General features: G+C 45.2%; 2 protein-coding genes and 1 long non-coding RNA gene across 6 annotated transcripts; 2 read left to right on the top strand and 1 right to left on the bottom strand.

Moving 5' to 3' along the window:
- Positions 1 to 398: 398 nt before the first annotated feature.
- On the top strand, positions 399 to 5,950 carry LOC111854019 (epidermal retinol dehydrogenase 2). 2 transcript variants are annotated; one of them, XM_023831572.2, is made up of 7 exons: positions 399 to 429; positions 654 to 913; positions 1,479 to 1,613; positions 1,809 to 1,908; positions 4,334 to 4,478; positions 4,583 to 4,708; positions 5,575 to 5,950. In XM_023831572.2, exons 1-7 carry the CDS (start codon positions 414 to 416, stop codon positions 5,720 to 5,722), a joined length of 930 nt encoding a protein of 309 aa, XP_023687340.1. In that variant the 5' UTR covers positions 399 to 413; the 3' UTR covers positions 5,723 to 5,950. The 2 variants fall into 2 exon arrangements, with proteins under 2 accessions (XP_023687340.1, XP_023687338.1); XM_023831570.2 differs by lacking the exon at positions 399 to 429 and having other exon boundaries at positions 443 to 913.
- Positions 4,990 to 5,673, bottom strand: LOC111854021 (uncharacterized). The gene is made up of 2 exons (XR_002840586.2): positions 5,547 to 5,673; positions 4,990 to 5,329 (listed from the first exon to the last, which is right to left on the bottom strand). It is a non-coding gene; the product is annotated as an uncharacterized lncRNA (long non-coding RNA).
- On the top strand, positions 5,712 to 25,580 carry cad (carbamoyl-phosphate synthetase 2, aspartate transcarbamylase, and dihydroorotase). Of its 3 annotated transcripts, XM_072703038.1 has the most exons (44): positions 5,722 to 5,844; positions 7,154 to 7,216; positions 8,020 to 8,159; positions 8,341 to 8,470; positions 8,622 to 8,764; positions 9,032 to 9,173; positions 9,409 to 9,580; positions 10,131 to 10,316; positions 10,725 to 10,834; positions 10,993 to 11,135; positions 11,281 to 11,412; positions 11,724 to 11,957; positions 12,365 to 12,586; positions 12,908 to 13,096; positions 13,184 to 13,308; positions 13,433 to 13,566; positions 13,940 to 14,052; positions 14,147 to 14,397; positions 14,633 to 14,879; positions 15,476 to 15,574; positions 15,660 to 15,884; positions 16,419 to 16,601; positions 16,849 to 17,067; positions 17,199 to 17,366; positions 17,777 to 17,959; positions 18,078 to 18,182; positions 18,281 to 18,523; positions 18,731 to 18,812; positions 18,892 to 19,058; positions 19,155 to 19,319; positions 19,407 to 19,538; positions 19,996 to 20,197; positions 20,278 to 20,468; positions 20,659 to 20,799; positions 20,931 to 21,026; positions 21,122 to 21,257; positions 22,195 to 22,361; positions 22,501 to 22,575; positions 23,247 to 23,459; positions 23,617 to 23,742; positions 23,953 to 24,108; positions 24,310 to 24,411; positions 24,516 to 24,610; positions 25,049 to 25,580. In XM_072703038.1, the coding sequence occupies exons 3-44, from the start codon at positions 8,034 to 8,036 to the stop codon at positions 25,146 to 25,148; spliced, it is 6,570 nt and encodes a 2,189-aa protein (XP_072559139.1). In that variant the 5' UTR covers positions 5,722 to 5,844; positions 7,154 to 7,216; positions 8,020 to 8,033; the 3' UTR covers positions 25,149 to 25,580. The 3 variants fall into 3 exon arrangements, with proteins under 3 accessions (XP_023687335.1, XP_072559139.1, XP_023687334.1); XM_023831567.2 differs by lacking the exon at positions 7,154 to 7,216 and having other exon boundaries at positions 5,712 to 5,844; XM_023831566.2 differs by lacking the exon at positions 5,722 to 5,844 and having other exon boundaries at positions 6,749 to 7,216.
- The last annotated feature ends 868 nt before the right edge of the window (positions 25,581 to 26,448 follow it).

Below are 26,448 nucleotides of genomic sequence, written 5' to 3'. Positions count from 1 at the left end.
AGACATCACAACCTCTGCTCTACCGTGTGGTATGTGTAATGGTTTGGACTGTTTCTCTGGGGCATGCTTGATTATGCACAATCTGGGGCCTTTCTTGGCTACACCGCAGATAATTAATCAGTATCACATTTACTTCCGTTTATACTTTAGTTAAGTTTACTTACGTTTTGTCGATTTTAAGCATATCAATATGGCTTAAATGTTTTATACTTGCAACAAATAATATCGGACAGACTGATTTAAGGACACATTCCTTTCAAAATAAATTCTACTAAATTTCTTTTGTTATGGTTGTCATGAGGAAAGTACATAGCGACGCTGTCTAAAATTAACTCCCAATGTGACTAGAAAAACAATGTGACATGCTTTGAAGGCCAAAAATAAGGCACACACTGGTTATAGCTTTGACTTTAATGACGTCTTTGGCAGGTATATAAGCCGGTGGGATACAACCAGAAGACAATCAATATAGTGATTGTTTTTTTAGCATTCATTTAGTTTCTGGTTTGATTGCTGTCCAAGTATCTGCCAAGGAGAGCTTGCTGAGATGCACAATCAAGTGATTCAGTACTTTGAGTGGCTGTTTATAAAGCTGCATTCTGTGAAGGATTTCATCGAGTTAACGATTGGGGCAACTTTCTATTTCTTCGAAGCTTTTGTTCGGCTGCTGCTCCAGCCAGCCAGGAAAGACGTGGAGGGTGAGATTGTCCTGATAACTGGAGCAGCGCAGGGTATCGGCAAACTGATCGCGGAAGAACTGGGACGGCTCGGAGTCACCTTGGTCCTTTGGGACGTGAACTGGGAAGCCCTTGATAAAACCGCCAAGGAGTTGAGACGTATGTTAGATGTGCGTGTCTATGCCTATGCCTGCGACTGCAGCCGACGCACGGAGGTGTACAAAGTTGCGGATTTGGTAAAATTCCTTACTATATGCTTAGTTTTTTTACATACTTGATTACAACAGTACGTAGCTCAGGGGTCATCAACATGGTGTCGTGGGTTCCACTATGCGCCAAAGGACCACGTGAGTCGCCCGCGGACCTGTTCTAAAAATAGCAGAACTCACCACTGAGCAGCGTCTAAAATTTTACTTTATCCTGTTGCTATTCTTCTTCAATCACATTTGCATTCATATAGATTTGAAAATGACTATATCTAAAAAAAAAAAATAAGAATTTTAAAGATGTTTATTATACATGAAGTTTAGATAAGTTTAGGAGGGCGTTTCAAACTGGTAGCCCTTAGTATAGCTCAGTACCCATGAAGTAGCTCTCAGTTTCAAAAAGGTTGGTGACCCCTGACGTAGCTTGTTTTTTTTTTAGCAATGATCACTTTGCTAGTTATAGATACTATAATACGTTAGCTTAAAAGCTGTTGACCAGACCAGAGAAATCAAAACATGACCTTTCTAGTGAATTTACAGTTCCTCTCGGTATCTCTCAGTATTTACACCTGTACGCTCTGTCATTATTTACTAGGTTAAGCGAGAGGTTGGGGACGTTTCCATTCTGGTAAACAACGCTGGAGTGGTCACAGGGAAGTATACATTTACAGAAGCTCCAGACAACCTCGTGGACCGTACACTGAGGGTCAATGCAGCTGCCCACTTTTGGGTAAATGCTCATCTTCAATTTGAAAAGTCATCACTGCTCACTTGTAACTATCAGTTGTTTGCTTACTTATTTCATCATCCACACGGCAAAACCAACTACCCCCTTGGCATTGATTAAACTCAATTGGATTCTTTTTGGTAGTGAAAATTGATGTTGACTGTAATCGCCACTTCTCTGTTTCCTTCTGGCCACTAGACATACAAAGCTTTTTTGCCAGCCATGATAGCACGCGACCATGGCCACCTTGTGTGTGTAGCCTGCCACGGAGGACTCTTTGCGATGAACGGCTTAGCAGGCAAGTCTGTGTTCTTCCCAAGTACTATCAGATTTCTGTAAAGATTGAGTCTGTTCCACCGTCTCCTCCAAAGCCAAGGTCCAATGTTGCTCACCTTCCCTGAAGTATCGACAGCTGTGCCTGATTATTCTGGTCTAGTAGTTTCCCCAGCGCAAGGATTTGTTTGACTTACTCTATGTCTGACCACTGGGCATCTCAGATCCCTGCTTTCCTCTGTGTGGTTTATTCTCCACTTGTTCCCTTGCTTGGTGACTGTGTGCCCAGATGCCCATATCAGTGCAAGTGTGTGTACCAGTTTTCCTGTATGCCTGCCTCACCCTTCACCTCCAGGATAGACCTTCCAGCTTCTTAATCTCTGCTTCATTTCCTGATTATAACTCTTGGCTCATGTTTTGGTTTCTTGTTTGCTCTGCATTTCAACTCCCAGTCCCAGGGGTATCTTGTTACACAAACAGCTATGCAACATCTGCACTGATTAATTTTTTACTTTCGCATCACCAATGACACTCTGTTTGCACCTTATAATTACAGATTATGCCTGATGTATGTTATGTGCTATATGTATATATATTTACTGTCTGTATCTTGATTCACAGCAGAATCACCCCAAAGTGCTTGACAAGGGTGTGTGGCAATCCATTACTACATCATTTACCCAGAATGGTACTTGAAACAGGGAAAAGGGAAGACAACAAACAGGGAGAAAAACAACCTCTGGGGGTCCAAGGTCAACTGACTGCCCAACTCCCCTGGCATGCAAACATTGTAGAAAACAGAAAAGAATGGGCCTAATTTGATAAAAGCGAAGTGCGGTCATGGTTAATGCCAGTTCTCTGTGCAGGTCTGTGTGAGTCAGCAGCTCACCTATGATGTCACAGTTCAGTAACCGTATCCGTGATGATTTGATACTGCATCCATAAGTGATTTGAACAAGAGATTGGTATCTAACGGCGCTTTTCCACTACCACCGAGAACCAAGCCAAACCCGAGAAAAACCACAAAAAGATGGTTTTCCAATGTAAATTATGTGAGCATTAGCGAACCTGTACCTGTGATGACACGGCTGAGCTGGTTTTGTCACCACCATCTGATTGGCCAAAATATATGGTGACGAGAAAGAACAGGTGATTGGTGTCGATATGCATGGATTACTAGTATCACACATCGTGATACATTGATGCATTCCTGATAACCTGGAACTTGAAAATTTCCAACATACTGCTTGAAAAACGCAAGTTAATTCTAATTCCACTAGCGCTTGATGCTAACATAACATGGCGATTTTCAAAGACGTGCTACTGAAAATGAGCACATAGTAAATCATAATGCACACCGTGTGAATAGTAAACAAGCATCTCTTTGGTTTTACATCACCATCGCTCACCAAACCCAGTGATGCCTTTACTGAGCCGACCCTTCTGCAGTAGATAATCAAGGCAAGTTGTAACTGCGCTGTAACTAGTGTGGGTTGGTATGGGTTGTATATGGCCTAGTTCACTGTATGTTACTGGAAAAGTGCTACAAGGTGACGTCAAGGTTATGAGCTAAGCCGCAGAAGCTCAGACCCTCAGAGAGGAGCGCAGAGGTTATAGCATGCCTGTCCACACTAGCGTTTACCTCTGAACAGCAGAACCTCAGTTTTCTCTGCTTTGAGTGACAAAGCATTTTCACTTATCCAAGTGTTAACTTCGTTAAAGCAGTTAAAGTCACAAGAGATGAGGTGTCATTAGATGTAGCTGAAATGTATATTTGATAAACATTATGTTTTCTGATTATATTACCTAATGGCAGTATGTAGAGATCAATATAGGACCAAGCACTGATCCCTGTGGTACTCCAAATTTGACCGGTGACATTGACAATGTGTCTCCAACTGTGTCAGCAAAATTTTCCTCCAGCCTTGGTCTTGTGGCAATAAAGATTCTGATGTGCATTCTTAGCAACCTGACCCAGGATGAGGGTTGAGGGTTTTATATCCCTTTAGATACTCGTAAAGGGTTACAGGATCAAATCTTCCAGAAGTGTATCGTATTTTTACCTGGAATACCCATCCATTCATCTTCCCCCATGCCTATTCCAGGCAGCATTGGGCATAAGTGCAGGGAGTGACCCATCACAGAGCACATGCACACACAGTCATGGGCAATTTAGAAGCACCACCTTACATAAATGAATGTCTTTGTACTGTGGGAGGAGTATGCCCGCATAAGTACGTCTTATCTTAATTTGATATTTCTGTAACTTACACTTCCATTTTATGGACCTGATCATATTTACAATACTTTATGGGGACTACTCAAATGTGCCAGAATACGTGATGATGTTAAATGTAGCACTTTGCTCTTTGGCTTAACATTCATAACATATCGTTTATGTTCTGACTAGACAGTACCTCATGGTGGAGTCACCCCCATCTTTTTCACAGATTACTGTGCTAGCAAGTTTGCTGCCGTTGGCTTTGCTGAATCCATAGCTCTGGAGCTTCTTGTCCTTAAAAGGGAGGGAATTAAAACCACAATTGTCTGTCCTTACTTGATCAACACAACCATGTTTGGAGGATGCCAGACAAAGTAAGTCAGAAAGTACTACATATAACTAAATAACTAGATGAATGTATAATTAAGAAAGCACAAAATCATTGAAGGACAATTGTTTCTTTGTCCCCCATGCTTAGATGGCCATCATTCTTGCCAATAATAGACCAGAAGGATGCTGCAAAGAGGATTGTGGATGCTATTCTGTGTGAGCAGATGTTCTTACTGCTACCCTCCAGTCTGTATCTTCTGATGGCGCTGAAAAGGTGGCAAATGCATTACTACTCATGTGTGTTTTGGGACTGTTGTGTGACTCCACTTTTTGGTTCAGAACCAAAGTCTCCTGCACTAGACTTTTGTGTTTCTTGTGGTTCTTTGGGAAGGTCTGATTACTGGTTGGACCAGACTTATTGTGGATGCTCTGATGGGAAATCACAGAATGGGTATGAATGGCTATGGATGCTTTACATAGCACTTTGACTTAAGTTAAAAAATGTTCATGATATTTTCTCATGAGCACACCAAAAGTAGACCAGTAGTCCTTGGCTTATTCTGAATTTTATGTTTATTGCACATTATAACTGCTTGCAGGGTTAAAATTGTATTTTTAGGCATTCCACAAAACATTTATAAACAAAATAATTAATGCAAGGTCAGAAATGTATTTATAATCCATTGTATTGCTGAAACTTCTTTTATCAAGACGTGCATTTAAATGTGAGCAGGTCTTTGAAAATGGCATCATGGTGAGAGAAATTCAGCCCAGGTTCTTCAGTGTAGGACTTCGCAGGAAATTAATTTTCACCTTTATAAATGAATAGTTGAGCTCTGTACCCATCAGTCAACGACGCAACCGTAGTTCATCTTCAAAAAAATATGCAGCACTTCTGCAATAATTATTAATAATAATTAAGAAAGATCTTTAATACTTCACTATGATTTATTGGTCAGCAGCCTACTCAGTCAAAGACCGTGATATTTTAGCAAGCACATTTTGTCAGATCTGGCTGAAGCATCTATCTACTGCAGCCAGTAAATCAATGAACAGCAAGAAAGTGATATCATTTGCGGTTGGTATATAGACGGGCTCTTGCTGATGCGTACCTTTGTGGTGTTATTTTTGTGCTTTCAGTTTCATGCCAGCCAAGCTGGGCATCATCTTTGTCAACTTCTTCGGTGGGCTGGACCTGATGGACCGGTTCAGAGGCATCCCGGTGCCCACGGTGTCCTACAAGAGGCCACAGCGGCAGAGGGAAAACAGCGTGCTTGGGGAGACATAGAATACACTGCATGATCACAGCTAAACGGCAAATCAATTAAGGGTTTTGGATTATTGTCAGTACCATTTTGTGTTACTAGGATATAATTTAAAGGTTATTAAAGTAAACGCGAATATTATGAGGTAAGAAAACGATTTTTTGAAGTGCAATTTAACTGCTTGCTGGTGTGAGGTAGATGTACTGAAATGTAAAAAAATGCTAAATTTCCAATAAAGATCATTAACTTTTTTCAGTAAAGTTAATTAATGTCATAATCTATAGTGTACTAATTTGAAATAAAAAATATAGGAATTTTAATATGAACCTACATAGGAAGGAGCGACTCATTGTCCTGGAGCCTGCAATTTGTCATATTGTAGCGCCGGGCGGACCGCGGCATCGCGAGCAGCGACAGACGAGGAGGGACTTGATAACACGTGCTATGCCGAAAAAGGCATCCCTGCCGTAGAATGCATGCCTGTCTCTAAATGACCGATTGGTCGCTGTTCTGAAACGAGTTGAGCTACTTTGTCGAGTAAGGCTAGCGTAGTGCTAATCAATAGCCCCAAAAAACCCGTAAAACTCTAACCCTAACCCCCAAAAAACCTCTAAAACCCTAACCCCCAAAACCCCCCTAAACCCCTAACCCCCAAAACACCATTAAAACCCTAACCCTAACCCCTAAAAAACCCATGACCCCCAAAAAAACCCTTAAAATCTTAACTCGTCGGAACACCGGCATGCATTCTAGGCAGGGGATGCCTTTTTCGGCAGGGATGCCTTTTTCGGCATAACACCGGAACAGAATGTGCTCTTTGTAGTCCTTTACAGGCTTGACACTAAGCAGACTGTGGCTGGAATAATGGAATGGCTTGATAAAAAAAATTCAAATCCATACATCATATTTATATTAATACAAACAGGTTTTAAAGAATCAAGTGACGGTTGCTATAACCATAGATGCCTGACAACAATAAAAATTGCTTTTGAAAAGACTGCGCATTTCATGTGTTTACGTCTTCCTCTGCGTGCTGACGCCACACTACGCACCATTCACAGTCGCTGAAACTGTGACAACTTGCACTATGTGGCGGCAGTTTGGTAGTGTGGGTTAAGTGTGTTAAACATAAGGTTGAAATTCGGGACTTTTTGCATCTATCGGAGCAGGAAGGCTTAGTGTACCGGCACATATGAAATAGGCCTTTTTGAGAATTTATTTCATTCACGCGGATTGCGAGTTGGTTAGGCGGAGTATAAAATAATTCCGGCGGCGTGGTTTTCACGTGGGTTTGAAGCAACAAGAGCTGAGGGGATAAAGACAGATAAAGTAGCTCAAATTTCCCGGGCGAAGAAGTTTTTGTTGTGTGTAGGAAAGCCATCGTATTGCTTTTAGGGGGGATATAACTACACAGGTACGTAAAATGACTGTTCAAGTGGGATCTCTTATTTTAGAAGATGGAACTACCTTCAAAGGCCGCCTATTCGGGGCTGTCACTTCAGTGTCTGGTGAAGTCGGTAAGTAGCCTGTTTCATGCAGGTGACGTTGAATTTCCACGTCCGCTTTAAATGGGTCGTGAATACAAGATTTTTGGTTCGTGCCGATTCCGTTAACTAGTCGGCTGTAGGTCTTTCTGCGCAGTTACTGTTAGTGATTCGCTTCAGGGTTCCTATGCGTCCAAACATGACTAGATCAGCAGAAATGCTTTCATAATCTCTCTTTCTTACCATGAAAATTTAAAGTTCTTCGGCTGCTCCTAACAACGCGTCTCCTGTTCACTGTTTAATTAATGTGGTAACAGCCATAGATAGCTCCTCACTATTGACCTGAATGGAGGTCAGCAAGGTACAGGCTGTTTGAACTAATTTGCGTATTGCCAGTAATTCTAACTGCGCATCAGTCATGTGTACAGTGTATGATTTTTATTTGATTTACCTATTGCGATTCCTTCAACAAGAAGTAAGTTTAACGTCGTGCTATATAAAACCTTTTGCTTTACTTGTCCAAAGCATATGTAATATCTAATCTTCTAGTTAACCGTCTGGTGAGTCTTTAGAAAGTGGACCTTAAGAACTTGCAGATTGGGCTGTTTTTTTTTTCAGTTGTTTCTTATGACATAACTGACAATCGCTGATAAGGGTCTGTGTCTTAAATGCAGATCCATTCTGCTGCTAATGGAGATGGGTATTCAAAGTGACGGCTTATTGGTTGTTTTTTATGTGGAAAAATCGATATTCCATTTTTGCAGCTCTGTTAAAAGTAACATAATAGTATTGTGGTAGTTGGCTGCATCGCAAATCTATTACTATCTTCTCTTTAGTATTCCAGACAGGTATGGTGGGCTATCCAGAAGCTCTCACCGATCCATCCTATAAGTCTCAGATCCTGACATTGACCTACCCCATGGTGGGTAACTATGGCATCCCCAGCAACGAAGACGGGGAGTATGGACTCAGCAAGGTGCGATGCATGAATGACACAAAGCTTAAAATACAGCTAGTTGCTAATATATGCTGAGACGTGTCCATCAATTTTATTGAATCTTGTTATCAGGGTACAAATTAAATTGCTCACCTCTTGTCTATCAGTTCTTCTTTTGGATAAGATAATTGTAGTGTCTTAATTTTTCACATGCACACAGTGGTTTGAGTCTACGAAGATCCATGCTGCTGCTCTTATTGTTGGAGAGATTTGCCAAAATCCAAGTCATTGGAGCTCCACAAAGTCTCTGGACCAGTGGCTGAAAGAGCAAGGAATTCCAGGACTTGAAGGTGCATCTCCCATGCTATTTTTAAGCAGGGATGGAGCAAGAAATTGAAACTATCAATGTTCTTTAAAATTGTGTCTGTGGTCCTTTCGGTGTGGTTTCATTCTGCGTTATTGAGATTGATGGTCATTATCTTGGAAACCTGTGTGAGACAGGTATTGACACAAGGTGCCTGACAAAGAAGATTCGAGAAAAGGGAACCATGCTGGGGAAGTTGGTGGTGGACGGTACCCCTGAGACCACTGTACCGTTTGACAACCCTAACCAGAGGAATATGGTGAAGGAGGTCTCAGTAAAGGTAAAGCTCCACCATAGATGGACAGCTCAGGTCCAGAAAGGAAAAATCCAAACCAAGATTTTGTTTCAACCAACCAGTTGAGTACTCAAGCTTGATGGAGCTCTGAGCTCCATCAAGGTACCCTCCACATGAAAAGATGTCTCTCAGTACTTAAAAATGAAGTAGTACTGAAGTAATACATGTATTCAGTCGCTGTCCAAACAGGACCAAAAAGCCTGTGGTATAGCAGGTGTTTTCCACTGATATCAACATGTTCCTGCCCGATAGGAACCCAGAGTCTTCAATCCCAGTGGGGTTGTGCGGATCACTGCGGTGGATTGTGGTATCAAGTACAACCAGATTCGCTGCCTGTGCCAGAGAGGGGCGCGTGTGACCATAGTTCCCTGGAATCAGCCATTGGACAGCGCAGGTCAGTGATGCCTAGAGGTTCTTAGCTTCTAGTGGTTGACACATGGACCACAAACTACACTGAGGCCGACAGGTGGTTTGGGATTCCAAACTGCCCATCTGAATTGTACTTTGTTCAAGACCGTTCTTTGTGAGTGAGCAGTTTACATGGGGGTATGGTGATGGGGCAGTGATTGTGCGGGGGGTGGGGGTATGTGTCATCTTTGTTTATAATCACATTTCCTCAATCACTGCAGACTTTGATGGGCTGTTTATCAGCAATGGGCCTGGTGATCCTCAGTTCTGCAAAGAAACTGTTGAGAACATCAAGAAGGTGTTGTGTGAAGAGAACCCTAAGCCTGTCTTTGGCATTTGCTTGGGCCATCAGCTACTCTCCCTGGCTATCGGGGCTAAGACCTACAAAATGAAGTAAGTTCTAGCGAAACAATGTGTTTTGTTTTTTTTGGGGGGGGTGGGGGGTTAATTGTTCATTCCCACCTTTTCATTTGTTCCCGACTTTGTGCCAAAAATAAAAAATCCACAGTGCCAGACTCACTCCTTTCTTAATTCCCATGGCTCCCAAGATCAAGACCCGTGTGAAATTCTGAATTGTTACCAAAGCTTTTTTTTTTTTTTTCCTTTCTTTAATCCCACTCTTGCGGTTCAACTGGTCTGTTTTCGTTAAGGCGCCCTGAGACCAAGGCTTTGTTAGCTTCTGCTCAAGGCCAGCCAGAATCCCGCCCTTCTTTCTCACCATCCCGTTGGTTGTGCAGCTGTTTTGGGTCCAAGGGTCACACGGTAGAAACTCCCATAAACACGGTCCTATAAAAAACGGCATTTCTGCTCAAGATCACATCCGATTTTACAGTATGTTGTTTGGTATTCGTTACATTTTGAGGCTCTGGTTCACGGGATGCAGTTGCTGGCAGGCGATGATGTCCTTGTGTGTCTGTGAGCATGACATCTGATCTTTTTCCAGGTACGGAAACCGTGGCCACAACCAGCCCTGTATCCACAAGGGAACGGGCCGCTGTTTCATTACCTCCCAGAACCACGGCTTTGCAGTGGACCCCCACACTCTCCCCTCGGACTGGGACGTGCTCTTCACCAATGCCAATGACCAGACAAGCGAAGGCATTGTGCACAACACCAAGCCCATGTTCAGGTGGGCCTGAGTGTGTTAACTCAGAGGGCTTGTCGAGTGCCTAAATGTTAATGATGAGGAATATGAGGATTTCTCTCCGTTATCCAATTAGTTTGACCCAGTGAGACCCACCACTAAAATAGCCAGTGGGATGTGGGTTAAATCAGTCTGATTGGCTGCGGGTGATACTGTCTGTCATAGGTTTCAGTCGTATAATTCACATCAGATTTTTTAGTCTCAAAAACACTTGAATAAATGCAGAGTAAATTGTACAGAATGAGAAAAAAACTTTCTAAATGATGAAATAATGTAACATAATGTGATTAAAATTCATTTGTTTCTATTTAGATAGGTGCTACAGAGGTTTAACGTGTAAACTTAAATGTTCCATGAAGTCTTGATGGGTTTTTTTTCCCCGTCTTTGTCCAGTGTCCAGTTCCACCCAGAACACATGGCAGGCCCCACGGATTTGGTCGGCCTCTTTGATGTGTTCCTGGCCCTGATCACCGACTTCAAACACGGCAACGTTGGGAAGCCAGGTCAGAGATTACGACACTTGAGTTGATGGCAGACCGATTTTAGTACTTCCAAGGCCAATAAAATGCCTCCACACTGCAATCTGTTAATGCTTTTTGAAGTGGGTTTCACGTTATGGGGATCTGAGGTATTAACAGTCAAGGTCAAATGTTTTGCACAGTGAAGGAAAGGCTGACTGAACAACTCACCTACACTGGAGCCCCCAAAATGGGTGACTTGGTGCGCCCCCGGAAAGTGCTGATCCTGGGCTCGGGTGGCTTATCCATTGGCCAGGCTGGGGAGTTTGACTATTCTGGCTCTCAGGTGAGCACACCCAAGCCACAGGCCGAGGGATCACTAGGTGTTCAAGGACCTGACTGAGGGCTGTGAAAGCAGCAAAGGCTTCACTTGTGGTGCAAGAACGCTGACAAATTGTCCCTCCCTCTTCTGCGGTTGGCGCCCTCTGCAGGCCATAAAGGCACTGAAGGAGGAGAACATCCAAACGGTCCTCATCAATCCCAACATTGCCACAGTGCAGACCTCCAAGGGGCTTGCTGACAAGGTGTATTTCCTTCCCATCACCGCAGAGTATGTCACACAGGTAAGATGTTGTGTATAGTGGGTACTCTTCTTTCTGTAGACACTTCCACAATGTTACAGGCACGAATCTTCCTCTACAACTTGTAGCTTGACAAGCAGAGCATTGCCTTAATGACATAAAGGTCATGAGTTCAAATCCCTGAGAACCCATATAAAGTAACTCTTCCTGTAATTTGCTTTGGATAAAAGTGCCAGATAAATGAATAAAATTGCTTAGTATCGTAAGTCCTTTCTGAACATTCATTTGAGGGTTTTTGATGAGCTAGGGCATTGGATGTTGTACACCCCCTGTCCTTTTCCCGGCATTTCCAGGTTATTAAAAATGAGCGTCCTGATGGGGTACTGCTCACCTTTGGGGGGCAGACCGCTCTCAACTGTGGGGTGGAGCTGACGAAGCAGGGTGTTCTGGAGCGCTATGCTGTCCGGGTGTTGGGGACGCCCGTGGCCTCCATCGAGATGACGGAGGACCGCAAGATCTTTGTGGAGAAGATGGAGGAGATCAACGAGCACGTGGCGCCTAGTGAAGCGGCCATGTCCGTGGAACAGGTGAGGTCACAGAGGCCCTCTCTACTCTGACTTTTGTTCCACCTGGAACAACAACTCAGTCGAACCCATGAATTCAGGCATGCCCAGAACAGGGGAGTTTATATGTGTGAGAAGCGCTTTTATACTTATCTCTGTACTTATACTGGCCTCATAGGACCAGTATTGATACGCCTGATCAGCAGCTATAAATGTGCCTTTGATTTTAGCTTGGTTTCATAGCTGTGCTTAGCCATTTTGAGAACTGCACATGCCTATTGTGTAATATTGGAAAAAAAATTGCTGTGTATAAATTTTAAACCTGCAGCGAAGCGTTTTAAATGCACAGTCTAAAGCCTGAGTGCAGGTCTCATTTAATTCTCTTCATCGCTGACCACTCATGCTGTAGCCGATTTGCTTGGTACCCTCAGGCGGTGGCAGCTGGCGAGCGCCTGGGCTTTCCCGTGCTGGTGCGCTCGGCTTTCGCCCTGGGCGGCCTTGGCTCGGGCTTCGCCAACAACCGGGAGGAGCTGATGACGCTGGCCACGCATGCCTTTGCCCACACCTCCCAAGTGCTAATCGACAAGTCCCTCAAAGGTTGGAAGGAGATTGAGTACGAGGTCGTCCGGGATGCCTACGATAACTGCATAACGGTACGTGCAATGATTCCAGGACTAAGAGGAGATATAGTAGAAGGTATTGCTAATTTTGTCATGGCTAATAGAGCAACACAGCATGGAAAGTGTAACTCCCTTGATTTTTAACTGTAAACCCAGAAGGCAGCAGTAGATGCATCTTTGCTGTTTAACCCAACTAACTGGAATGTGAACCACCCAGTTTGGTGGGTCTTCTCCCCACATGTAAGACACACTGTATTTTGACTAACACGTCCCTGGAAATCGTGGAGTGTGCCATTCTGTCAAAACATAAACTATTAACGAACTTTATGTCCTCCCGTGGTGTGTCCCCTCTAGGTGTGCAACATGGAAAACATAGACCCACTGGGCATCCATACTGGGGAGTCCATAGTGGTGGCACCCAGCCAGACACTCAATGACCACGAATACAATATGCTGAGGGACACTGCCATCAAGGTCATCCGCCACCTTGGCATCGTGGGGGAATGCAATATCCAGTATGCGCTCAATCCGGAATCTGAGCAGGTGAGGGCAATGCATTGGTGCCGAGTTGCAGATTGGGGGATGGAACGCAGTGGATGTTTTGGTACTGATACCCCCTCCCTCTATTAGTATTACATCATAGAGGTAAACGCACGCCTGTCTCGAAGCTCTGCCTTGGCAAGTAAGGCAACCGGATACCCACTGGCATATGTGGCGGCTAAACTAGGCCTTGGTATTCCACTTCCTGTCCTCAAGTGAGTTTTCCCGTCAAACACAATCTTGCATGCTTGCGTGTGACTTGTGAGGAGGCGTCAGTGATTCGATATTAGATGGGCATAGAGAAGTACACACTCAATTGAAATGTAATTCCCTTTTCAGGAATTCGGTCACCAACTCCACCACAGCCAATTTTGAGCCTAGTCTGGATTATTGTGTGGTCAAGGTGCCTCGCTGGGACCTGAGCAAATTTCTCAGAGTCAGCACTAAGATTGGCAGCTCCATGAAGAGTGTCGGTATGCCTATAGAAACACCTTCTGTTTAGTCGTCTTTGAATATAGAATCTGTACCTGTGCCACTCTCCTACCTGTTGCTTGTTACAAATCATTCTGTAAACCTGAGGTAGGCATGTTTTCCTTTACTCGGTGGTTCCCAACCCAGTCCTCAGTGACCCCAGACAGTCTGCATTTTTGCTCCCTCCCAGCTCCCAGCCAATCAAGAACAAGGGGCTGGTACACCTGGTACAGGTGTTGGGAGCTGGGAGGGAGCAAAAATGTGGACTGTCTGGGGTCCATGAGGACTGGGTTGCAAACCACTGCTTTAACTGATGTTGGGTTTAAATTACAACTAGGAGGGGTGTTTAATTAGATTTTGGTGTCTGTGCACAAGGGGAGGTCATGGCCATTGGCTGCAACTTTGAGGAAGCCTTCCAAAAGGCCCTAAGAATGGTGGATGAGAACTGTGTTGGATTTGACCACACCATCAAACCTGTCTCTGATCAGGTTAGTTTGATCAGCTCTCTGCAAACTTGCCCTAATCTTCCAGCATTGTCAGATCTGCTGTGACATAAACACCCCACCCTAATTTTTCCACCAGGAGCTACAGACCCCCACAGATAAGCGCATTTTTGTGCTGGCCGCTGCGCTCCGTGCTGGGTATTCCGTCGATTGCCTGTATGAGCTGACCAAGATCGACCGCTGGTTCCTGCACAAGATGAAAAACATCGCTGATCACGGGAAACTTCTGGAGTCCTTCCGCCAGGAAGGGACTACCATTCCTCCGGAGGTCCTTAGGACAGCCAAGCAGTTGGGCTTCTCAGACAAGCAGATCGCCCTAGCTATACAGAGGTACTGTATTTCAGTCTCTTCACCATCTTCTACTGCCGAGTCCTTTATCCCCTGGGGCATTCAGTCTTAATGTTTTTCGTCTCACTCATTTCCTTAATTGATTTTATAATTGGTGACATCACATGGTGCTTGTAGATAAGTCATCAAATGAAAATAGTATTACCAAAGCTAGCTGATACAAGGATGCATGAGACTACCTAGCATGAACTTCTTGAAACTACCGTGTGATGTACAGCACAGAGCTGGCAGTGAGGAAGCTCCGTCACGACTGGAAGATCCTTCCAGTGGTGAAGCAGATTGACACAGTGGCAGCTGAGTGGCCAGCCCACACCAACTACCTGTACCTGACTTACCATGGCATAAAGAGTGACCTGACCTTTGGGGAGCCGCACGTCATGGTCATTGGGTCTGGCGTTTACCGCATTGGCAGCAGCGTGGAGTTTGACTGGTGTGCCGTGGGTTGCATCATGGAGCTTCGTAAGGTATGGCGGTGAAGACAGTGATTGGGGAAGGGGAAGACCTACATAAAGTTGACAATTGGGATTGCCCAGTTACTGACATGGAAGGATTCTGGTCGATGCAAAAGTCCGGACACCGACAGGATTCATGGTGTTCATGTGTTTCTTTTAATGACAGCAGTCAATATAACAACTGAACTAAACATCAGAACATTTCTTTTTATGACAATTATCCACAAAGTGTGCAGCTTTTGTCACTGCAGTGTATCTTTCTGGGCTTCTGGAAGAACATTTCTAGAGCCTCATGATATGGGAAGTGAGAAACATCTGGCCCATTTATTGAGATCTGCATGCAGGCTGCTAGATGGTCTCCTTGCAGCCTATTGCAGATGTTTGTCTTGACCTGCAAATACATTAAGTGATAGCTTAAAATAGTGATAGTTTAAAGCAGAAAATCCCATTGTGAAATGTATTTATTACTCTGTTCATTATTGTCTGCTTTTCAGGTGGTTGACAGCACATATTTTCCTTCAAGGGGGGGTGGGAGGTGTTGTTGGGGGGGCGGGGTGCCCCCCTAATATAATGGTAGGGGAAACACTGATGTGCCTCATGTCTTCTAGGTGGGTTACAAAACCATCATGGTAAACTACAACCCAGAAACTGTTAGCACAGATTACGACATGTGCAACCGGCTCTACTTTGATGAAATCTCATTTGAGGTATGTGTTTCTTATTTTTTTTTTTTGTGAGGTTTTGCTTTTGTCCAATCATCAGCGCGGTTGACCCCAAGCTTCCGACCGACAGGTAGTGATGGACATCTATGAGATGGAGAACCCCGAAGGGATCATTCTGTCCATGGGGGGTCAGCTGCCCAACAACATCGCGATGGCCCTTCACCGGCAGCAGTGCCGCATCCTGGGCACCTCGCCTGAGTTCATTGACTCTGCAGAGAATCGCTTCAAATTCTCCAGGATGCTGGACACCATTGGCATCAGTCAGCCACAGTGGAAGGAGCTTTCTGAGACGGAGGTAAAACCACCACACTAAGCACCATGAACAGATGCTTTTTATTAGTGCTGCACACTAACGCATCGTAACTTCATGGCACATGTAGAGTGATCAGCAGGACTTTAGATGATGGGCGTAAACATTTGTCTGGATGCCGGCTTTTTGGTACTATAGGGACGTTTACACACACCCGCAATTTGGTAAGCAGATCAGTAGCACTCCTAACATGTGTACTGTGATGCCCAAAAGTTAATCTGTATAAATTCTGATTATTGTGCATGCACCACATAAACGCGATGAGGTACCATGCAGTCCTACGTTTTATAACGTCCTGTTATTGAATCTTGTTTTGGGTGTTTGTTGCCAAGTAGATTTTATAGCCTTCTACAATATTAGCCAGGGAATCGTAACTGAATTTAAATGGGCATTGGTATAATTTGAGACAAATACAATAGAATGAAATTTGTGGAAGTAAATATAACTATGTTGTATTTTGTAGCCCGTATGCTATTGTCTGTAGTTGAGACGTCTTGTCTTCATTGTTCTCAATGACAGTCGGCTATGCGTTTCTGTGAGACCGTCGGCTACCCTTGCCTAGTGCGGCCCTCCTATGTGCTGAGCGGGGCTGCCATGAACGTGGCGTACTCTGACAGCGACCTGGAGAAATACCTCAGCAATGCAGTTGCTGTGTCCAAGGAGCATCCTGTAGTGATCTCCAAGTTCATCCAGGAGGCCAAGGTAGGAAGTCCAAATGTGGAACATAAAAACATGAATTTGCATGAATTATTCCCTTTATGTAATGAGTTCCCTGACTCCTGTGGTAGTGTTGAATTTTGAAAATGGAATTTGTTGTTCGGTTCATGGTTTAAAGGCCCTACAGGTGGACCTGCATGACAGTGCTTAGGAGTAATCTTCTTACCATCCTTATGTATAAATATTTTGTTTTACAGAATTTCAAGTCTTAACACGTTAGCTTGTCTTGCAGGAAATTGACGTTGATGTAGTGGCAAGCGATGGTGAAGTCATTGCCATGGCGATCTCGGAACACGTGGAGAATGCGGGTGTTCACTCGGGTGATGCCACATTGGTCACCCCACCCCAAGACATCAATCAGAAGACCATGGAGCGCATCAAGATAATCGTGCATGCCATTGGCCAGGAGTTGCAAGTGACTGGTCCCTTTAACCTGCAGCTCATTGCTAAGGTAAGGAAATGAGAAGGGCTTTTTCTCGTTGAACAAATATTAACCAAACAGGCTACAGGAATTTTTAGTTGACTTGATCATCACTTGTTTAATATTTAGTCCTGATAAGTGTTTTTGTATTCCATTGGCAGGACGACCAGCTGAAGGTGATCGAGTGTAATGTCAGGGTCTCGCGCTCCTTCCCCTTCGTCTCAAAGACTCTCGGGGTGGATCTTGTGGCCTTGGCAACCCAGGTCATCATGGGAGAAGAGGTGGAGCCTGTAGGGCTGATGAAAGGAACGGGGATTGTGGGTGTCAAGGTAAGAGGAAGGAAGTTTGGCTAACACTTCTACAACAGATGAATGGGTAGAAAATAAAACTGTTTGCTTATCAGAAGATAAACAAGCAGATTACACAAAGGGTGAGTGGAAACTACCACAGGGTCTCTACAGGACCGGTCACAAGTGTATTTAACTATGCAATCATTATAGCTATGTGTGGGTATTGATCACCAAGAGTGTTTAGGAATATGTAATCTAAATGGGTATGATATTCCAGTGCAAAAACCTGATCATTTGGGAGCACTTGCACAAAATCAGTCCCATTTACATATTATACGTTTCAGAGTAAAAAGTACCTGAAGGAAATCAATTGTATAAATGTGTGTTTAAATAGCTCCTAAAAAGTATTCATTGCAAGACTACTACTGGTAAACTTTTGTGTGCCTCAGGTCCCGCAGTTCTCGTTTTCACGCCTTGCGGGAGCTGATGTGGTTCTGGGGGTGGAGATGACCAGCACTGGCGAGGTGGCCTGCTTTGGAGAGGACCGCTACGAGGCCTACCTGAAGGCCATGCTTAGTACTGGCTTCAAGATCCCCAAGAAGAACATCCTCCTCTCCATTGGTAGCTATAAAGTATGGGCTACTCCTCCCTCCCATGTTTACCATTATCTGATTGGATGTTATTGACTAGTTAAATGAATAACCTAATGAGCAAAGTTTCTCTTGTTTTTCTAATTTTTTTTTTTTATAGAACAAGAGTGAATTGTTGCCCACAGTCCGGGCTTTGGAGAGCCTCGGGTACAACCTCTATGCCAGCCTGGGCACAGCGGACTATTACACGGAGCACGGAGTGAAAGTATTTTATCCACGTGGCACAACATGCTCAGCTCAGACCTGTGAAAGGAGGCCGAAAGTTGTTAACCTTGTTGGTGACGTCGCCTTTTGTTCCTGAAGGTGATGGCAGTGGACTGGCCCTTCGACGAGGAGTCGGACTGTCCCACCAAAGAGAAGCAGAGGAACATCATGGATTACTTGGAGGAGAACCACTTTGACATGGTCATCAACCTGTCCATGAGGAATTCTGGGGGGCGCCGCCTCTCTTCTTTTGTCACCAAGGGATACCGCACACGTCGCATGGCCATTGACTACTCTGTGCCTCTCATCATTGACATTAAGTGCACCAAGCTCTTTGTCCAGGTGAGCAGGGGACCAACCCACTCTTCTCTGATGTTTCAAGGCGTCTTTGCTGCACACTGCGTGGCAGTAGATGAGTAAAAGGACAAGATCAGGTTTCAGCTCTAGTCATTGATGTGTTTAAGCTAGATTTTTAACCTGAATTGGATGAACTATGGTGGTAAAGGACGGTAGAAGTCATGAGCTGGTGCTTGGTGTTTCTCCTTACAGGCTCTTCGTCAGATTGGGCACGCGCCGCCGGTTAAGACCCACATAGACTGCATGACATCACAGAAGCTCATTCGCTTGCCAGGTAAGCCCAATCCGATGTCATGATACGGTGACCTGGGCTCTGTTTCCTTCCTTATGGGCCTCCCTCCCCGTGTCACCAGGTCTCATAGACGTGCACGTCCACCTGCGTGACCCGGGTGCCACCCACAAGGAAGACTTCTCATCTGGCACGGCTGCCGCCCTCGCGGGTGGCATCACCATGGTGTGCGCCATGCCCAACACGACGCCCGCGGTCATTGATGCCAACTCGCTTGCCACAGTCCAGAAGGTAATTTTAGCAACGCTTGTGCAACTTTTAGATGATGGACGTGCATTTAATATTGGCTGTCCACCTGAACTCCATCTCTTTCCTGCACATCTTCAGCTGGCCAAGGCTGGTTGCCGCTGTGACTATGCCTTGTTCCTGGGGGCTTCTTCAGACAATGCCACTCTCCTGCCCACCATCGCCAGTTCGTCGGCCGGTCTGAAGATGTACCTGAATGATACTTACTCTACATTGAAGATGGACAATGTGTCTCTCTGGATGGAGGTATTCAGTCGTACGCCTAAGAGGAGATCTCCTTTAGTGTAGTCTTCCAGGTGCCTCTAACCCACCAAACCTGCCTCGTTCCTGCAGCACTTTGAGAAGTGGCCAGCGCACCTTCCCATCGTGGCACATGCAGAGAAACAGACCGTGGCTGCCATCCTCATGGTGGCACAGCTGTACCAGAGACCTGTGCACATCTGTCACGTTGCCAAGAAGGAAGAGGTGAGTGTCTTAGGCCATTTTGGGGCATGGAATGGTTGCCTAGAAGCTATTATCTCTGATACCTCATAAATAGATTATAAATGAATAAAATGTAACAGCAAGCCTTAACTTGGTCCTCAGGGACCCCCCCCCCAACTCCTAACCAATCAGGAACTCCAAATACCTGGTACAGGTGTGCTGGGAGTTGGGAGGGAGCAAAAACATGGACCGGGTTGAGAGACACTGATCTAGATCCACGAGAGGGACGATTTTTATTCTTGCTCGTTTTGGTTCAGCCACAAATAAACATTTCTTGCTCATTAGTAATATTCACAAGTTCATTAGCTACTTCTGTCTGGATGAAGAGGCTGAATGGAAGGAATAATATGGGTGATAATGGATTTGCAGCAAGTGGTTCACCAGATGGTTTATAGTTTGGAAACATGCTATCTGTAACCCAGCCCTTCCCCCTGCACAGATCTTCATCATCCGAGCGGCCAAGCAGAGGGGCATCCGGGTGACGTGTGAGGTGGCTCCCCACCACCTCTTCTTGTGCGAGGACAACGTGGCGGCCATTGGGGAGGGCCGGGCGCAGGTGCGCCCCATGTTGGGCACAAGAGAAGACATGGAGGCTCTGTGGGAGAATCTTGATATCATCGACTGCTTCGCCACAGACCACGGTGAGGAGCGTGGTCCAGCATGACACAAGGTTTTAGATGCCTCTGGTCCTCTGGTTGATTCTGACCCTCCATGTGTGTAGCCCCTCACACAGTGAAGGAGAAGGACTCCGAGAACCCTCCCCCAGGGTACCCTGGCTTGGAGACGATGTTGCCCCTGCTACTCACAGCAGTAAGCAAGGGCCGCCTCACCATCGACGACATCGTCAAGCGTCTGTACGAGAACCCGCGCAGGATCTTCTCCCTGCCACCCCAGGAGAACACATATGTGGAGGTTTGGACCTTTTCTGTGACTACGTTCTTCTAGTGATCTGCTGGTGGAGTATGTTTCCAAAATCCTCTAAACTTCCACAGACCTTATAAAAAAACTGGTTTGCATTCTTCTCCCTCCTTCTGCTACAAAAACATCCCAAAAATGTTGCCTGATATTTCTATATATTGAAGAACCACTGGGTTTTTTTTAGGTGGATCTGGAGCAGGAGTGGACCATTCCTAATCACATGCAGTTCACAAAGTCTAAATGGACCCCCTTCAAGGGCATGAGTGTGAAGGGGAAAGTGAGGAGGGTTGTGCTGAGAGGGGAGGTTGCCTACATTGACGGACAGGTGAGTTCTGTTCTTCTCACTGGTCAGAGTTGGTTGCTGACCGCTGTTGGCTTCATTTGGTTTGAATCCATGGCTGCATTCTCCTGTACTGGGTCCACACTAACGCTTGAGGTATGCTTACTGGTGCATAGGTGTTGGTGCCCCCTGGGTATGGGCAGGATGTGAAGACCTGGGCCAAAGTAGTACCTCCAGTGCCAGGCTCAGAGCTGGTGAAGGACATCCCAAAGGTAGGGTCCTATAACCTGGGTGCTCTATCAGTATTTTGAGGTGGACTCGGCCTCAGATGGTGGCAGCAGTGATAACGTGTCTGTGCCTTTGACAGACTCCAGAGCGCCATCGTCAGGCTTCTCAGAGTGAGATCATACGCGCACGTGCCCCCAGCCCCAGGCGGTCTGCGGATTGCCGGTTTGCACTCCCACCCCGTGTCCACCGGGCCTCTGACCCCGGCCTGCCCCCAGGTACCAGCCCCTTCACTCTCTCTCTCTCTCACACACACACACACACACCCTTTATTGCTAATAACTGACGTGTTTTGCTTGGTTGCCAACATTTTCTGCTCTTGCTAACCGACCTCGTCAGGCCAAAGCGTATTAAGCGTGGGCCCTTTGTAGCCTGGTCACTCCGACTTTTAAATGGTTTGTCTGTCCGTAATACAGATTCTTTACCGTTCGCAGGTTTTAGGAATCCTGCCTCTCGGGTCTTGAGACTCATTAAAGGCTTTGGTGGTAAATTTCAAGTGGAAAGATCAGTAATTATGATCCTGTACCTGTGCAGTAACATTTTGATTTCTGTGGTTCTTTTCCTGAAATCAATCTAATTAAGTTTAATTTTCCCAAATGAAAAATGTAATCAGTGCTGCAGCCCGTTAAGATGAACTGATGCCTCGTTAAGCAATTTGCTCTAATCCCCTCTATAGCAGTTTTTTTGGATGAAAGGTTGCCTGTTTCGGTAGACACCCTATATTTGTAAGAGCAGTACTCTGCGCAGCTGAGTTCCCTTATCCTTAAAGGGCTGCAGTTCATGTCTGATTGCAGTTTCAGGGGAAGTGAATAGCTGGTCTTCTGCCAGGGTTCTCATAATTAAGTGAATTAAATTGGGTACTGGCCAGGGTGACTGCCCCCCCCCTTGTTAAATCCATGCATATCTTTGCTAGAATAGTGAACCACTACCTTTAATCAACACTGGATGGCAGAGAATGCGATATGATTTTCTCTCGTGTTAATTTTTGCAATGTTTGTTTTTAAAGCAGAGTTTTGCTTAATCCCTAAGTGTTTGTCCATCAGATTCCATGAGAAGTCGTTATGTAAAACGTCTGGCTGTTAAGGACTAAGGAGCGGCCACTCGGTCGCTCAGGCTCTGCATTGTCCTGGGTTTATTTGCTTACTGCTTCCTCAGATGTGGCGATGCCAGTGGAGAATGGTGTTCTCCCCCAGCCGGTGGCCCGGATCCTGTCACCTCCGCACGCGGTTCCCTTAGCCGTGACCCATACTCACATGTCCCCTCTGCTGCACCCCCTCGTGGCCCAGCACATCCTGTCCGTCAAGCAGTTCAGCAAGGACCAGGTGACTCATTCACACGTATAGCCGTCCCTATATCCCATGTCTAATAGCTGCCAATGGATTCGCTCATCCTTCACCTTTTGAGAATGCTCCTTGCCTCATCCACACAAGCTTTATGAATCCCTCCCTCTTGATATTCCAGATGTCGCACCTGTTCAATGTGGCTCATACGCTCCGCTTGATGGTACAGAAGGAGAGGAGTCTTGATAATTTAAAGGTAGGAATTCCATATCTGTTCCTACACACAGTTTATTCAGATGAACAGGGATGCAAATAATTGGTATGCTAGTACGCATTTAAAAGTGATATGTGCAGCAATCGATTGTTGTAGCGGCACGAATGCATACGCATTTTATGAAATTGCCGTGCATTGTAACCTCGACATGCCAAATGAAGTACAAGTTAGCAAATAAAGAGTAAAATGCATAATTTCTTGTCATATCAGCGCAAATGCACATAAATTACGTCGTCATTTGTGCTGTTAGAACAATATATTACCACAGGCTTTGCTTTTAAAAGTGAATGCGTACCAGTTAAGTGCATCTCTGCAAATAAGTTATTGATACTGGGTGCTATGTTGGTGAGAGGAAGTGATAAAATCACATAATGTTCCTCAGTTTGAAGTGTTTGTGCACTTGGAAGTTACCTCTGTCACATGATCAGGCTGAGGTTTCTGTGAAGGAATGGCATTAAAGTCATGTTTAACCAGGTTCTCAATAGTCAGGAAGTATCAGTGATTGTGGGGAAGGGGGAGATCCTCTGGAATGATCAGCTCCTGGTACATAGTCATAGGCTGCTCAGCCAGGGCTGTTTGAGCTCCTTTTGAAGGCATTGTGTGAGTTCTCATGCATGAGTGGTGGCAGGTACTGATGGCCGTCGTGTCTCCAGGGTAAGGTGATGGCCTCGATGTTCTATGAGGTCAGCACTCGTACCAGCAGCTCCTTCGCGGCCGCCATGCAGCGCCTTGGTGGCTCTGTCGTCCACTTCTCCGAGTCTACCTCCTCCACCCAGAAGGGCGAGTCCCTGGCCGACTCGGTGCAGACCATGAGCTGCTACGCTGACGTGCTGGTGTTGCGGCACCCGCAGCCGGGGGCAGTGGAGGTGAGCCCAGGCGGGACGGCGGGTACCCATTTAAGGCCACAACTGCAGAGAGGTTCCCGAATCTCCACCTGACAACTTCCTGTCACACATCCAGATTTTTTGCTACTATGCCACCTGCTGTCCATAGAGTGAATGACTTCCTGATCCTGTTGTGCAGATGGCAGCAAAACATTGCCGTAAGCCGGTGATCAATGCGGGCGATGGGGTCGGCGAACACCCCACTCAGGCACTACTGGATATTTTCACCATCCGGGAGGAGCTCGGCACGGTTAACGGCATGACCGTGAGTCCTTCAAATCGCCCCCCCCCCCCACACACTCCCTGAAATGAAAGCCCCACCCTTCCTAAGGTTACCTCCAGATAGTTTTGGAAATGTTATCTGTGTTATGTCCCAGTTTGTGCTTGTGTAACTTGGACAAACATACAAAGACTGAAAGATGAGGTGTGTTCATAGTCGACGTCGTCAATGACCAATTGCTGTCGGCCTGTGCAGATCACCATGGTTGGAGACCTGAAGCATGGTCGCACGGTTCACTCCCTGGCCAGGTTACTCACCCAGTACAGGATCACCCTTCGTTACGTGGCCCCAAAGAACCTACACATGCCCCCGGAAATCATCGAGTATGTGGCATCTAAGGGGATCAAACAAGTAAGCGCCCCTTCCCCAGCTTGAATGTGGATGCGGTTGCTCACGCCAGAGACCTGGGCTGCAGTTATGGCTAAAAGGCCAGTGGTTCATGAAATGCTCCGTTTTTACCAAGTGGTTGTACTACAGCAGCCTAGTGTGTGGCATATACCTGGAGTTTACCCAGGTTTCATTCCTCACAACTGTATGATTTATGTTCATCAGGAGGAGTTTGACAGCATCGAAGAGGCGCTTGCGGACACCGATGTCCTGTACATGACCCGAATCCAGAAAGAGAGGTTTGCTTCTGAGGAGGAGTACAATGCAGTAAGAATCCGTCACTCTGTGTGCGTGGGAGAGTGAGTGTGTGTGTGTGTGTGTGTGTGAGAGAGAGAGAGCTACATTCCCAGAATCCTCTCTGCTCTTCACAGTGCTTCGGTCAGTTCATCTTGACCCCACACATCATGACAGGAGCTAAACGCAAGATGGTCGTCATGCACCCTCTTCCTAGAGTCAATGAGATCAGGTATCTTTCCTCAGCTAAAAGTTCTTGTTCATGGCTTGTATACAGATGCTCCCCAGGTTGCAATGGTCCATGTTACAATATTTCGACTTTACGGTGGGTATGATTATTCAATAGATTACGTGATATTCAACACTTTATTATAATATAATAACAATAATCGATACTTTATTGATCCCCTTGGGGAAATTCTCTTCACGCCTCCCTTAACTTGCTCTTTGTACAGCAAGCTGTCCGCGAAGGGCAGCCACCTATCGGGGCGCCCAGGGAGTTGGGGGTTTAGGGCCTTGCTCAAGGACCCTCCTCGTACAATGACTTAAAGCCATTTAGCTAGCTAGCTATCTCAGTCCTGATAATTCTTAACAAGTAGTGTTCACGGCTTGATGTTTACCATGGCAGCCAAATTCTGTTTGTACTTACCTACTTCCTTCTCCCTTATAGTGTTGAAGTGGACACAGATCCTCGGGCTGCATACTTTAGGCAGGCTGAGAACGGCATGTACATCCGTATGGCCCTCCTTGCCACCGTTCTAGGACGGTAAAGTAGGGGGAGACCATCCACCACCCAAGGGAAAAGAATTGCTGCTGATAAGAACATGGTTATAATGTGGTTAAATGGGAAACCTATTTTTTACTCATTTGATGTACAGTAGATTCCAGCAGATCCCACTTAAAGTTAAGCAGCTAACTATGCCTGTCTCCAATGGAAAAGCAAATGTAAATCCATAGATAGCTGCACAACATGACTGTTTTTCAACTGTTTTTGTACTTGTAAGTTGGATTCTTAATGCTTTCTGTGAGTACTGGCAGGGATTAACTTAAATGATCATTAGAAAGGAACTGGACTTATTTTAAATTTCTGTTCTTTCATTTCTTACTGTTTTTGCAGTGATCGTTTCACTTGAAGTGTATCTATAATGTAATTCTTGAACTGGCGGGAGGAGGGAGAAATGTTTATAAAAGGCCTACATGCACATCAGGTGTCTGGATGTTTTCTCACAACAGGAACACTTAATTTTGAGTTTCTTGACGATCACCAGGATGGCGCTTGTACCTAATCTAATAATTTAACAGTAACAAAGGGCTTGTTTAACTTCCAGGCTTGCATTATGCTTGACATTAACAAAACTGTGCACTTAAACCTTCATAGGTTTAAGCTCATTCTTAAATATAATTCTGAAATGAATCCACTGATAAAACATTGACGGCAAGTGTGGAGCCCACGTGCAGGGTTACAGGTCAGATTGGACAGGGTCCATCATAGGGCGCACAGTCATTCTAACGATAACTTTGGTAACATCAATTTACCGATGTGCTAGGATTTGGAGTTACAACTAAAGAGCTATGTGCTGATAAGTAATGGCTATACTTGTCCTATTTACTCGTATTACATGTATTGGGCAAGGTTAACTTTGGTCAGCTGACTAGCGTTAGATTTTCAATTAGAGACAAGTCTATACACACATTAACATGTATGTGAGAGTTATTACTTTGCAAACCATAAAGACCATTTACAACCTATCCGAATGCTTTTGATGTATTTAGGTTTATACTGGATCAATACAGATCTGCGTTAGATTTCTCGCGTGAAAAGTTCGAAAGCGTGAGGGTCACGCTAGATGCGAGTTGAAATCCCCGACAGTGTTACGTGTAAAATATACTACCTTATCTCCACTTAATTAGCTTCTTGTGTAAGATTTCTTAATACATAACGTAAGCTATTAAAACCTATCTGACGCGCCAGTTGGTTTAAAAGAATAAATGTGTCTTTAATGGGTGTCTAAAGTGCTTACGTATTTTATTTTAAAAACGGAGACGACGCTCTGTTACTTCGGCAGACTG

Source organism: Paramormyrops kingsleyae, chromosome 19 (assembly GCF_048594095.1).
Source record: "Paramormyrops kingsleyae isolate MSU_618 chromosome 19, PKINGS_0.4, whole genome shotgun sequence".
In the NCBI taxonomy this organism is placed as follows: Eukaryota; Metazoa; Chordata; class Actinopteri; order Osteoglossiformes; family Mormyridae; genus Paramormyrops; species Paramormyrops kingsleyae.
Note: the sequence above shows the minus strand (reverse complement) of the source record. Positions and strands in the feature narration are given on the sequence as shown.